Raw genomic sequence first — 14549 nt, forward strand, 5'->3', positions numbered from 1 at the left:
GAAGAGCAGATAAGTTCAGTGTTAGGACAGATGAGAAGATGGTTCTGTGGTGGAGCAGATGTGCATGGAGGTACAGTGGTGGGGCAGATGAGCAGGGGGGTTACAGTGGTGGGGCAGACGAGGAGGGGGGTGATTGAGAGTTTGAAGTTTACATTTTTTGTTATAAAATCGGCATGCTCAATTTCTTTGAAAACATTTTTCAGCACACTGTGCTCAAAAGGTTGCCAACCCCTGAGCTAGATCATTGAAGACAGATTCATTCAATATTTCCTTTTAGAAATATTGTAGCAACATGTGTTGGTGCGCTGCGGTGCCATTTATTCTGAATAGTACCTAAAAGCACTTGTATTGCGCCACAATGCACTGGAAAACATAACTGTCTGTTGTAGTGGACTGCGTTGCTTAAAATGGTGCACCTGTCTTTTCTGGTGTATTAGACGGCCCATTCAAATGAATAACTTAATGTGCAACTTAATGCGCACGGGTGAGACGCAAGGTGGAGATGTAAATGGGCACCTTAAGGCATTTCTCATGTGTTATATCACTTTTGAGATATATATATATAATGCACATGTGAACAAGACACATAGGAAACCATGTCGAATGGTCTGTATTGCTTTTCTGCAAAGCAGAAAACGCACTAAAACATGTAAAGGTGTGAAGCAGGCCTTAGATGTGTTAGTATGGGATGTTGGCTTTTTTTTAAAGCGGACCTAGCTTGAATAAAAAAAGTGTCATTGCATAGCTCCCTGTCTAAAATTGCTTGCTGTTCTAATCAGGAGGGTCAACATGACAGAATTACGAACTCAGATAAGGAATTAAAGCAGGACTACACTGCATCTGAGCACCACAAACCAAAAATGATTTTTAATTCATTTTTAATATTCAATGCAAACTCTCCCCCATCCATCCATGTCTGCGTGCTTTATTTTGCTGAGACAAAATGTTGAAAACCTCCTCCTAGCATTTCTGGCAGTGGCCATCTTGCGTAAGGGCAAATGATTCATGTAGCTTTTACTTCCTTGAAGCTCTCTGCTCTTAGCTCAGACATGCTTACAGGAGGGTGTGCTTAGCTGAGGAAACCCCTCCTCCGCTCCTGAAAACTCCTGAGATGTATGACGTTATTTGCCTAGGCATGGAAATCAGGAAGTAACTGAGGAAATGAAAAAAAAAGTTTAAAACAAGTAAATATGGTAAACTTTCCTAATTGGGATTAAAAATAGTCAATATTGATTGAGAAAATGAAGTTCCACTTTAAGGACTTTTGATTTATGGCTTTACAGATCGTATTACCCTGTTTTAGGTCATTAAAGCAGTATTAAGCCCAAAAGCAAACATTTATTATAGTTCAGCTTACCAATTCTTAGATGCGATGGCTGCATTAATTTTCTTTGTTAGCCTTTCTTTCCTTTATTTTCACCTGGTGATCTGGATTAAGTCTGTTGTTTTTCAACAGAACAAGCTGTCATACAGATGTAGCTGTTACAGGATTGAGACAAACCATATACTACTGACAGACGTGCCTACAATGATCAGATTTTATTCAGTTATATAAAACCTTTACCCCAAAAGGAAAAAAACTGTTTGCTGTAACTGCAATTCGGTAATGTATCTAAATCTGCTGGTGAATCTAACACGCCTTTCCCCCCAGATTAACAATACTGTCAAATGGTGCCCCTGTACTCATTCATCCAGAGTGTAGGCACTGTAATACAGGACGTGTGTTACTAGCCAATCACTAAGGGAAAAAGCCCCAAAAAAAAAAAAAAAAAAAAAAAAAAAAAAAAAAGCTAATGCAACCAATACATCTAATGATTGGTAAGATACGATATATTACATTTTTTTTGTTTTGGGCTTAATACCACTTTAACTTGGTGTTTTGAAACCAGAAGCTCAGCTTAAGACAGGCAATTTCCAAAGGAGATCAGCTATAATGGCTCCTATATTACTCATTTAAATTCAATTTACAATATCCTAAAAATTAGTTCTGGACATGGCTGCTTTAAAAGGTCAGTTCTACAAAAAATAATTCAGCTATAGGTGATCTGTTTGGTACGCCACCTGCTGGCTTCATTGAGATTTTTATTAGTAAGTTCCATGCTCGCTCTTCTCACCTGGAGTGTTACCAGTGCACGTTTCCCCCTCCATAATATCAAATAAAAGTCTGAGATAGTTCATCCCTTTGCAATGGCAGTAGCAGGTGTGCAGTTTCCTTCCTCCAAATGATGTAGGAGACTAATGATACAAAGCCTACAGGTTGGACAGACGCACCCCTTGCCTTGGAGCAGCAACTCTCTCTGCTTTTTTATTTTTTATACATACCTTTTTTAAAGAGGAAGTAAACCCTGATTGGTATTACTTCCTTTTTGTTTTCCTGCAAAGGTAAAGCATAATGGGCTACTATGCATCGCGAAGTAGCCCATTATGTGTCACTTACCTGAAATCGAAGCCTGCAATGTCACCGCTGTCCCCACTAGCAGCGAGCATCCATCTTCACCCCTCTTCCTTTCGGGGGCCGCAAACTCGGACTCTGTGACTGGCTGGTGTCGCAAGATGTCACTCCCGCGCATGCACGCGGGAGCCGCCAGTCACGGCATGACCCCGTTTCGAAACGTCACAATCTGCCCTTTCTAAACTGCACATGCAGCATAGACATTGGTGCGCGGCTTTATTGTAAATATCTTCTAAACCGTGGGGGTTTAGGAGATATTTCCAGCACCTACAGGTAAACCTTAATATAGGCTTACCTGTAGGTAAAAGCGGTTGTACAGGGTGTACAACCACTTTAAACTGTCTGGTTCAGCCATCTGATGTCTTGGGGTTCTCTTCCTACTACAGCTGTGCTTAGGTTTCATCTGTAATGTAGAGTAAAGCTGGCCATACATTATACTATTTTCTTATTTTATTTAGATTTACCTTCAGCTATGTAGTCCAAGGTCCTGCCTGGGTGCATACAAATTGAAAGTGTTTAGGTTTGACCTCATATTATTTGGATTTGGTAAATGTAAAGGAAAATTGTATAATGTATGGCTTTTGTATGGGTCTCGAAACTTTCTAAACAAAGTGCTTTCCTTCAGACTTTAAGGGGGCCAGCTTGGCGGGATAGTGCCCATCATTGGTATTAGTGGGGGTAATAGTGCCTCATTGTTGCTGTCATTGGGAATAATAGTGCCCCATCATTGGTGTCAGAAAGAAGAATAGAACCGCAAAAGGCCACGTCTGGCCCTTAAACCGCAGTTTGGAGGCCACTGATGTGGAGAACAGTGTAGCAATGTGGGTGCCATTCTCTACATTATTTTCCTGTAAGCCCAGGGCGGGTTTAAATTGCACCCCCATGACCATCTTCTTAATACCCTGGCGGTTCATTGGAGGTGAATTGAGCGGTGCGCAATGGTCCCAGTAAGCTTTGCGGAAGCCAGACACGTTTTTATCAACCGACGGTTGCTAGGATGCGGGCGTCCCAAACAGTACTTGTGCAGCTTTAATGCCTGTTTTAAAACGCACCAGACTGGCAGTGCATTAAAAAAAAAAAAAGCTGAGCCAGCACGGGAGAATGTAACTGCCTACATAAGTTGGGGCTGTTTTTTTTACTTTGCTGTGGCTACTATATTACTACACTACTACGTCTATATTTTTTAATGACTCTGTTGCATGTAACTGTAATTATAACATTTTAAGATTGTTGTGGGTTTTTTTAGGTTATGTTTCTTGGGGAGCTTGAAGAGATCTTGGATGTCATTGAACCATCACAGTTTGTTAAAATCCAGGAACCTTTGTTTAAACAGATTTCCAAGTGTGTCTCCAGCCCTCATTTCCAGGTGAGCTTTTCTACTCCCACTCGGTAAAAGTTTTTGATTCCTTTGTACATGCAAACCTGTATCTGGGGTCCTGTACTACATCAAGAAAGGGTAGTCTATGTACTAGGATTTATATATTCTTTTTTTTTTTTTTTTCAAACACGCCTTGCATTGGATACTGTTAAAAGTCACTAGTAGTAAAGTGATGAACAAATTCAGTTAAAGAGGCTATGAGGGTCACTTGACCCTTCTATTAATCAAGGATTTATTTTATTTTGTATCTAAAATCACTCTGCGCACATCTGTCTCCCTACTTCTATGGCTGTTGCCATGATTGTGCAGGAAGAATAGATTGCAGGAAAAGGATTGACATGCTTGGCTATCATGTAGCACTTTAAGGCCTCATGTACACTGCTGCTGTTAAATGGACGTTCAGAGGCAGTTGGTTGCTTTTTTCAACTGCCCCTGAACTCATCCAATGTTATCTTATGTGTACGTGTACATTTTTGAAAAAAAAAAAATATATATATATATATATATATATATATATATATATATATATATATATATATATATATATATATATATATATATATATATATATATATATATTAGCTAGACTTGTGATTCATGTTGCTTAGACAAGAGGGTGACACCTGATGCTTATTTTAGCTTTTCATCTTACTTATTAGACACCTGCTTATTTGTCAAAAGTGTCTTCATACTCCTGGTTAACTATTCGTTAAAACCAAATTTTTAAAAAGTCTCTCTCTGCATCAGAAAATAGCCATGGTTACATGATGATCATTCCCACTTCTTTTTATTTTGGTCCTTCTTCTGGTGTCCACATCACTGTCTGTTTGTGTAAATTTTCTATTGGTGGAGGCAACACTTCCAGTGACTGGGTGTTCTTCCATAGTCTCCAGTGGCAGGAGAAATCTTCTGGGGCATTGGTCCCCTTTGCAGCTCCAGTGAAAACAAGCCGGGAAAATGTCTGTTCTCCAGGGCAGGAATATTAGCTTTGCTCATAGATGAAACGTGTTTGATCAATTACACTGCAGGGTAGCTTAGAAAGAGGCATTTGAAATAAAGAATGACGAGTAAGGTAACTAATGCACAATGTCCTATTTAAATTTGTTTCCTGTAGTTGGGCTTTAACAAGCTGTGGAGGAGTGGTAACTTTAGATTTCTGGTAAACTTAACAGCAAACAGTGTTGCAGATAAATCACTAGAGGGAGCCATATACAAATTAATAATTTCAATTAAGAAGTATGCTCATAGAAAACAAGAATTAAATATTTGATAAACTGTTCCCACCATTACCGCTCAGATATATTTTTATGTGGAATGTCCTTACAAGGATTTTGAATTCAAACATTTTATTAGCTGATATAAAGGCAATAGCAAGCTTTTCAACAGGTAATGTAGGTGTTAAAGTTGTCCACACAGGGAGAGAAACAGAAGTCTGCGCTGTTGACAGTTCAGATCAGAACACTAGCCCCTCTCCAGGGGGTGAACATTGGTGTAGCAAAGAGGATACAGCAGGTGATGGCGGTTAACATCATTTTAAACACTTTTTAAGGTTAGAGGAAGCAAAAAAAGCCGACAACTGTATGGTCCACCATAGCCTTATTGGTGGTTTGCCATATGTCCAAATAATCTTTGAGTGTAAGGTCCAGGTACAGATCAGTAGTTCACTTGGCCACATGGGGGGGAGGGGTGTTCGGTATTTAGCAATGTTGTGCAGAGTGTAGATATTACTATTACTCCCTTTGCATGTGGGTCAGATGTAGTGTTCATGGCCATTCATATATGGACGTCACACCAAGGTCCATATCAGACGAGTATGTAGTAGTTTAGAAATGTTTTATTTGAAGAGGTTTAAAAATCTCAGAGTTGAGGAGTTTATATTGGGCTTGTACAGTCAGAAAGGGCTTAATACCCTTGGATGCCACAAGACTGTGTAGTCAGATCAGCCACGTTGCGTCCAATGGTGGAGAACGTTTTGGTGATGTTACTGCTGGGTAAAAGGTTGAATTATGATTAAAGAATATTTGGGGCAAATGAGGTGAGATAAGGTTAGCCTTGCGTTTCACTGTGTCCCAGATATGTAAAGAATGCCAGATAAAGGGCTTGAGAGAAAGGCCTTGCTTGCATGGGTTGATCCAGAGCAGGTTATCTATAGAGTATGGTTCAGCGTCCAAAACCTCAACACAAAGGGGGACTTCCTTGATGGCGTGGTATTTCAGCAGTGCTGCCTGGTAATATTTGGAACAATGCAGAATACCTAGTTCCCTGGCCTATTGAGAATCTAAAAGAATCGACCTCGAGAGGTGAGGCTGAATAGATCACCAGATGAACTGGGTAACCTTGCATTGTAGAATACAAAAATAATAGGAGATGACTGCTAACAGCAAAACACGAAATAAGTAGAGAATTTTCGGTAGCGGAGTAATCTTGATAGCCGTTATTTTACCTATCCAAGATATTGGGAGCGTTGACCACTTGGTATTCAAGTTTGAAGGATTAACTAACATTGGGGGATAATTTGCTTTATAAATTTAATCTGGGTGACTAGTGAAATTCTCTTCTAGGTAATCATTGAAAGGGAAAGAACCTCTGGAACAGTTCATATGTGTCTGCTGATAGCGTAATATTCATAGCTCTGGATTTGGTCCAATTAACTTCCAGGATGGTGATACCAGCAAGAGTCCAGTAGAGCGAGGTGGTTAGGGTTGTCCTAAACAGTAGTCATTACAAGGATTTTAATCATTCCTCACTCTACTCAGAGCTTAAAAAAAAAGTTTGCTAAACTTTTGTCTGAGCAAACATTCAAATCGCATACCATACTGTTGCCTTATGGGATTATGTGAAATCTCCATTAATCACTGTAAAATATTGCAATTAGAAATATATTTCAGTTAGAGGGAAATATATTTAAAATACTGAGTGCTGTGTTGGTGTTATTGTAATTAGTTCAACTTCAAAGGTTGGCCTTTTGTTCTCCCTGATAACATCTTCCCTGGGTAGTAAACAACAGCATTCTTTGACTCATCCAATCAGGCTGTGCCCAATATACATTTACTAGGTACAGTGACCAATTAGGGAGAATTATATTAGCCACACTACAGAAAGGAGGGGGGGGTATAATGCTTTGTGACCAAGCTAACTCACTCTTTGGTGTGGGAACAGACAGCAGTCACTATGGGCTGACCTGAAGTTAACAGGTAATCTAATATACTTGTATTTTATACTGTACTGTAAATATGGGTGTCGTTGGTAATTTGTAAATACCATGTAAGCCAGGAGACCTACACTGTACATTGTGTTGTAAATACTGTCTGGTGTGTACTTTGTATAGATTATGTAACCCTATTAATAAATGTGTATTGCGGAACTAACTACCTCTTTGTTGTAAGATCTCTCAGATCTAGATATGTATATGTCCATACTACTACAATGATTGAGGTGTATGCACAAAATACATAACTAGTCAACAATACATATGCTTTACTATCGGCTGCACTGCGAATGTAATGTTTATTATTTGTAACTCCCTCCGAATTGTTGAGCACTTGAGTTATGCCCATCTTGTACTGAACTTTCATTGAGTTTTGGAAGGTGAACTTCTGTAGGCAGTTATATTTATATTGTTACATTTTTTAATAATGAATTTAGGGATCATTTATGTGTTGTGTTAACACCCATTGCCTTTGGTGGGTAAGACTGCTTACTTATATTTATTGTAATGATGTTTTAACTGTTCGTATGTGTTTTACACTGACTGGCTGTATACACTGTACTCGTATACTGTACACTGACTTTTTAGACTATGCTGTACTTTATATACTGTCATGGAAGCTACTTTACTTTAGATGGGGATTACCAGTGTAGCAAGTGTGCCCCCTTTCAAGAACAAAAGAGAATGCATATTGCAGTACGGTAAGATGCAACCAGCATATAATATGCATTGCTATCAAAAGGTCAGAGAATATGCCTTGGATAACTTACCAGTACATAAAACTGTAAATTATTATTCTAAACCAATGCAGGGGTATATAATAGACATTATAGGGCAGTGGAGTAGAACTAGGAACATAATGCAGTTTGGAGTTTTCATCTGAAGAGTCTGTCATATACAGCATAGTTTATAAAGCCAAGCAGTGCAGATCATACAATGTACACCACAAATCACACAGAGAAGCAAATTGGAGTATATAATCTATCTCCGTGTGTATGGAGAACAGTGTGAAGTATATATAACACCGTGCAAAATCATGCAATGTACAGGTTTAGTGTATAGAACTATCAGTTTGGAGTATTTTATTTTATAGATTTCAATACAGTCACCTGATAATAGAAATGCTTTTACCCTCCTGAATTCCCCCTATGCCCAAGACCGACCTTCATTTGCTAGTTAAAAATCTAAATAAATGTGTATTTTTTTTTTTTTTTTTATCCTTTAAAATAGGTGGCAGAGCGGGCGTTATATTATTGGAACAATGAATACATAATGAGTTTAATAGAGGAGAATTCTAATGTGATCCTTCCCATCATGTTTGCAAGCCTCTACAGGATTTCTAAAGAACACTGGAATCCGTAAGTGGAAATTGCTGCTTCTTCACTGGTTAGAGCTGCAGGTGCTGGAGCAGTACTGTAGTGCAGATGATTTGCATTAGCCTAAGGTTTTTAGTCTTAGGAGTCCTGTCTTAGGCCCCATACACACCATTAGATTTTCTGCAGATTTTTGTCTTCAGATTTACCAAAACCATATAATATGAGGTCAAACCTTAAAGCCTCGTACACACGATCGGATTTTCGGCAGGGAATTGTTTGATGACAGACTGTTGGCCTAAATACCGACCGTTCATATGCTCCATCAGACAATTGTTGTCCAACTTTCCGCCAACAAATGGATGGCAGGTTAGTAAATTCTCAGCGGACAACGGTCTGTTGTCAGATTTTCCTATTGTGTATACAGAAGTCCATCACACAAAAGTTGAAAGTACAAACACGCATGCTCAGAATCGATGCTCACCAAACATGACGTTAGCAGAAGGTGCCCAAAGGGTGGCGCTCAAGAAATTCCATGTAGTACGTCACTGCGTTCGTGTTTGTCGGCCGACAATTGTGTACCGTTTTGTATGCAAGACAAGTTCATGGCACACGCCCTTTGGACAAAAGTCTGGTGCTCTGTTGGCCAACTATCCGATCGTGTGTACGAGGCTTTAGAGTTTCAATTTGTATGCAATCAGGCAGGCCCTTGCACTATATGGTTTTGGTAAATCTGAAGACAAAAATCTAATAGTGTGTATGGGATCTAAAGCTGCATTCACACCTGAGCGTTTTGTTTTCAGGCAGAAACGCCGTGATTTTTGCCGCAATTTTGCAAAAGTTTGTCAAAAGTTCACCCATGTAAAAAGCAGAAAAATGCCTGTAATCTGCCCAAAAAGAAGCTCATGTACTTTTTTTTGAGCTTCAGGAATTTTGCTTCAAGTGAGAAAACACTCAGATGTGAACAGGTGCCATTGAAATAAATGGGATTTTGCCTGTTTTTGTTTTTCGGGCGTTTTTTTTTTTTTTTTCCCTAGCGTTTTACGAGCTGAAAACGCTTAGGTATGAATGCAGCCTAAACCGTTCCTGTAGATTAAAGTATACAGTAACTAAAGACAAAACTTTTGGATGCTTGTCAGATTTTATTGCTGTTTGTGCCCTCATTAGGGAGATTCACCCCTTTCTATTAGTCCTATTTACCATTCTCATTGAAAGTGAAAGTCAATGAAAATCCCACATTTTGGGTTGTCCCCAGAAAAGTAATAGAGGGGAAATATTCCAATAGGGTGACGCAAAGTCTGATGATCTGGAGGTCCCCAAGGAATTCCTTTAACTCGCAGGAATTTACAGGAAGTGAAGGGAAATCTCCGCAATGGGACACACATGGTAGAAAAAAAAAAAGACAGGGGTTTTAATCCACCCTTGCTCTAGCCAAAAAGCAAAAGAAAAGTTTTGCCTATAGTTCTACTTTAATGATGAGCCACTGGGTTCTTACACAATGGTTGCTTTGAAGCTAAATTCCAGACCGGTTTTAGATTTCATATAAATAGAACTATTAAACTGCACCTGAACTGTGGAAGCTGTCTCTGATAAAGGCAGACAGAGGGTAGACTAGTCACTAGCGGTGCCTGTTGGCTCCCTGCAGCTGTTGGTTTCCCCATTACTGATTTACCGTGTTGCCTTGTACTCAGTGTTGAGACAAGTTAGAGGAGAAACAGGACTTTGTGTCTTTATGTCAAAACTCCCCCGTGATGATCTGATGGCTGATGGAAGAGAGATTCATGCAGCAGTTGATGAGATTCAGAAAGCACACATATTTTGAATAAATGCCAGTTGGCTGAACAAAAAAAAAAGAGTAAATGTATGGCCAGTTTACATCTTCCCAAAGTGCACTCCGTTCCCATTTTGGGCAATTTTTAACCGAGCATTTCATGTTTCTCCTCACTTCTTGTTTTCATGACCGCTCTGAAATGTAGGGTGTCTCCAGACAGTGATCACCAGGACAAATAACGGAATCTCTACAGCAGGGACATAGACTGTAGTAAAAACTTGACAAAGTTTAACACTTTCCCATTCTATCCAAAAGGGAAAAAAAAGTTTTTACCTTTTTTTTACATACGTTTTAAAACCTGGATAGTGTTTATTGAGGCAGTCAAAGAATACAACCCCATTTACTTAGTTTTGTGATCAAAAGTACTGTATATTAGTCTTTTGTTACATGGGGGGTTCCAGTTAGCCCCTCAACCTGCTTAGGGCTCAATTCATCCAAAAACCGTTGATCTTAAAAATTTGGTTGCATGAAATACTTATTTGATGACTGGTATTTTTTAATATATTCTTATCCACCTATTAATGATTAAAGTGCAAAATCACTTTTGTGCTACTTTTGTGCTGATGAGGAGCTGAAAAGAAAGCTAGCCCGAATGCTGCACATTGCTTGACATGTTCAGAACTGGGCAGATTTTTTTTTTTTGGCTCCAGCTTCTGCATATTCTACAGACTGTACACTTGGCACTTCTATAGAGTGTAATGGTCGTACCCAGTGTATGAATGCAGAACCACCATATTACTGATGTGCAAAGTATTACAACTCTAGAGTCATAGTATGAAAAGGGCTGCTGTGTGTGTGTGTGTGTGTGTGTGTGTGTGTAGATCGATATATATAGATAGCATACAGTTGTGCTGAAAAGATTGCATACCCTTTTCTTTTATTTCTTATGGTGTTCATGTTAAACTGTAGGTCATAACAGAATGGCACAATCATAAAACAGCACATGGTAACAAGTAAACAAATAAAATTACCTTTGTTCAAAAAGTTGTTCTTAATACTGTGTATTGCCCCCTTTAGCGTGAATAAAAGCGTGCAGTCTTTTTGTAATAGTTGTCTATAAGGCCCCGATTTCATGCAGGTGGTTTGGCTGCCCATTTGTTTTGGCAAAATGCCTCCAGGTCATGCAAAGTCTTTGGTTGTCTTGCATGAACTGCACATTTTGAGATCTCCCCAGAGTGGCTCGATGATATTAAAATAATGCTAAAGTCTGTTATTTTTAACTGAAAAAAAATCTCATGCTTTACTGCCTCTGTGTAATGGTTTTGCACAGAGCAGCCCAGATCTTCCTCTTCTCGGGTCCCTCTTCGGCTCTCCTGGCCCTTCCCTCCTGTTGCATGCCCCCACAGCAAGCAGCTTGCTATGGGGGCACCCGAGCCACAGCTCCCTGTGTCTATTCAGACACTGTGCCATGGACCACTCTCTCTCCTCATTGGCTCGCTGACTTTTACAGCAGCATAGAATGCATTAAGATAAAAAAAACACCTTCTGTTTTTACAACAACTTTAAGATCGAGAGACACTGATGGCCACTCTAGAACCTTCACCTTTTTCTGCTTAACCACTGCAGGGTCAACTTGGGCTTGTGCTTAGGGTCATTGTCATGCTGGAAAGTCCAAGATCATCCCATGCACAGCTTTCATGCAGAATAACGCAAATTGTCTGCCAGTATTTTCTGATGACATGCTTGCACCCCCCCCCCCCCCCCAAAAAACATCAGTGAGCCACGACTATGCTTCACAGTGGGGATGGTATTCTTGTCGCTATAGGCCTTGTTGACCCCTATCCAAACATAGCGCTCATGCTTGTGACCATAAAGCTTTTTTGGTCTCGTCACTCCAGATTACAGTGTGCCAGGAGCCGTGAGGCGTGTTGGGCATATTGTAACCAGCTTTTTTGTGGCATAAGCACAGTAAAATACTTTTGGCAACTTGACTGTGCAACTTTTTTGTTCAAGTATCATCGTCTTGTACTGCTTGAAACAACCACATTGTGTCTTTTTCCAGAGCAGTCTGTATATCTCCTGAGGTTACCTGTGGATTTTTCTTTGTATCCCGAACAATTTATCTGGCAGTTATGGCTGCAATCTTTCTTGCTCTACCTTACCGTGGCTTGGTATCAAGAAATCCCCAAATTTTCCACTTCCTAATAAGTGATTGAACAGTACTGACTAGCATATTCAAGGCTTTGGATTTCTCTTAAATACTTTTTCATCTTAATAATGTTCCATGACCTTGCTGCGCAGGTCTTTTGACAGATCTTCTCTGCTCCCTGTGGCTCAGTATCTAGCCTGCTTAGTGCATCCACATGAGAGCTGACAAATTCATTGACTGTTTATACACAGACACAAATTGCAATTTAAAAAAGCACAGATGTTGGAAACTTACCTTTTTAATTTCCGTTTTAACCTGTGTGTGTCACCTTGTTTGTACCAAGACCAAACATTTCAGGGTATGCAAACTTTTGATCAGGGCCATTTAGGTGATTTCTGTTATGATTTAAAAAGGAGCCAAACTACTATTTATGTAATAACAAATGGCTTCATATGATCACTAGCCTTAAAATGATTGTAAAGTCTAATTTTTTCCTATAAAAAATAACAAACATGTTCTACTTACCTGCTCTGGGCAGTGCATTTGCACAGAGCAACCCGGATCCTCCTCTTCTTGGGTCACTCCTCGATGCTCCTGGCCCCTCCCTCCTTTTTAGTGCCCCCACAGCAAGCAGCTTGCTATGGGGGCACCTGAGCCGAGTCGCGGTCCCCCATGTCCATTCAGACACGGAGCACCGACCTGACTGGGCCCCACCCCCTCTCTCCCCTGATTAGCTAGCTGACTTTGATTTACTGCAGCAGCCAATGGGGCCGCTGCTGTGTCTGTCAATCAGGAGGGAGAATTTCAGATGGCTGAGACACGCGTGGACATCGCTGGACAGAGAGGGACCTCAGGTACGTATTAGTGGGGTTGAGGGGGGGGCTGCTGCACACAAAAGGCTTATTATCTTCATGCATAGAATGCATTAAAGTGGTTTTAAACCCTCACATATACCCAGTGAAGTGAACATAATCTCCCTAAATAAGTTTTACATGCATATCTGCTGTCTTCAGCTTGCTATATTCTTTAGAATTCTAACATCTTGGTAGAGTTTTTACTTCCCCTCACTCAGCAGTAGGAATGTATTCTTTGCATACACCGGGACAAAGCTGATTGAAGGAAAGGCACCCCCCCTTCCCACATAGGTAGAGGTGCTGTGACAAGTCGAGCTCTCTGCTAATCTATTTATAGCACCTCCCACAACATAAATTTCAGGCTGGTTTTATTTTGGTTGATGGAGAACTCATGCTGATAACAGAGCAAGTATGGGACTTGGTGCTTTGGAGAGAGATAAGTAAACACTACAGATATATATGCCCAGGTCAGATTTCATGAATCGGGTTTACAACCATTTTAACCACTTGCCGACCGCCTCACGCATATATACGTGAGCAGAGCGGCACGGGCAGGCAAAATCACGTACCTGGTACGTGATTGCCTTCCCGCGGGCGGGGGGTCCGATCGAACCCCCCCCCGGTGCCATCGGCGGTCGGCGTTTGGCTGGGAGAGTTGAGAGACGAGGGGGAGACCATCCGATCGTGGCCCCCCCCTCGCGATCGCTCCCAGCCAATGAGAAACATCCCCTGCCTCTGTATAGTACACAGAGGCAGAGGATGTGATGTCATCTCTCCTCGGCTGGCCAGTTTCCGTTCCAGCACCGAGGAGAGAAGACATGTAAGTGCACCAACACACACACAACACAGTAGAACATGCCAGGCACACTAAACACCCCCGATCCCCCCCCGATCGCCCCCCGATCCCCCCCCAATCACCCCCCCCCCCCCGTCACAAACTGACAGCAAGCAGGTTTTTTTGTTTTGTTTTGTTTTTTTCCTGATTACTGTATTGGTGTCAGTTTGTGACAGTTAGCAGTGGTAGGACAGTTAGTATTAGCCCCCTGTAGGTCTAGGGTACCCCCCTAACCCCCCTAATAAAGTTTTAACCCCTTGATCACCCCCTGTCACCAGTGTCGCTAAGCGATCATTTTTCTGATCGCTGTATTAGTGTCGCTGGTGACGCTAGTTAGGAACGTAAATATTTAGGTTCGCTGTCAGCGTTTTATAGCGTCAGGGACCCCCATATACTACCTAATAAATGTTTTAACCCCTTGATTGCCCCCTAGTTAACCCTTTCACCACTGATCACCGTATAACTGTTACGGGTGACGCTGGTTAGTTCGTTTATTTTTTTTAGTGTCAGGGCACCCGCCGTTTATTACCGAATAAAGGTTTAGCCCCCTGATCGCCCGGCGGTGATATGCGTCGCCCCAGGCAGCGTC

The 14549-nt window shown here is 40.9% G+C and overlaps 1 protein-coding gene across 4 annotated transcripts in view; it reads left to right on the forward strand.

Moving 5' to 3' along the window:
- PPP2R5E (protein phosphatase 2 regulatory subunit B'epsilon) overlaps positions 1-14549 on the forward strand; it is a 193718-nt gene that overhangs the window by 142661 nt on the left and 36508 nt on the right. For all 4 annotated transcript variants that reach the window (XM_073610767.1, XM_073610766.1, XM_073610763.1 and 1 more), the window contains exons 11-12: positions 3699-3818; positions 8269-8396. In XM_073610767.1, coding sequence (XP_073466868.1) covers positions 3699-3818; positions 8269-8396 — 248 coding nt within the window. The remainder of the gene's footprint in view (positions 1-3698; positions 3819-8268; positions 8397-14549) is intronic.

The sequence above is a fragment of the Aquarana catesbeiana genome, linkage group LG13 (genome assembly GCF_042186555.1).
Source record: "Aquarana catesbeiana isolate 2022-GZ linkage group LG13, ASM4218655v1, whole genome shotgun sequence".
In the NCBI taxonomy this organism is placed as follows: Eukaryota; Metazoa; Chordata; class Amphibia; order Anura; family Ranidae; genus Aquarana; species Aquarana catesbeiana.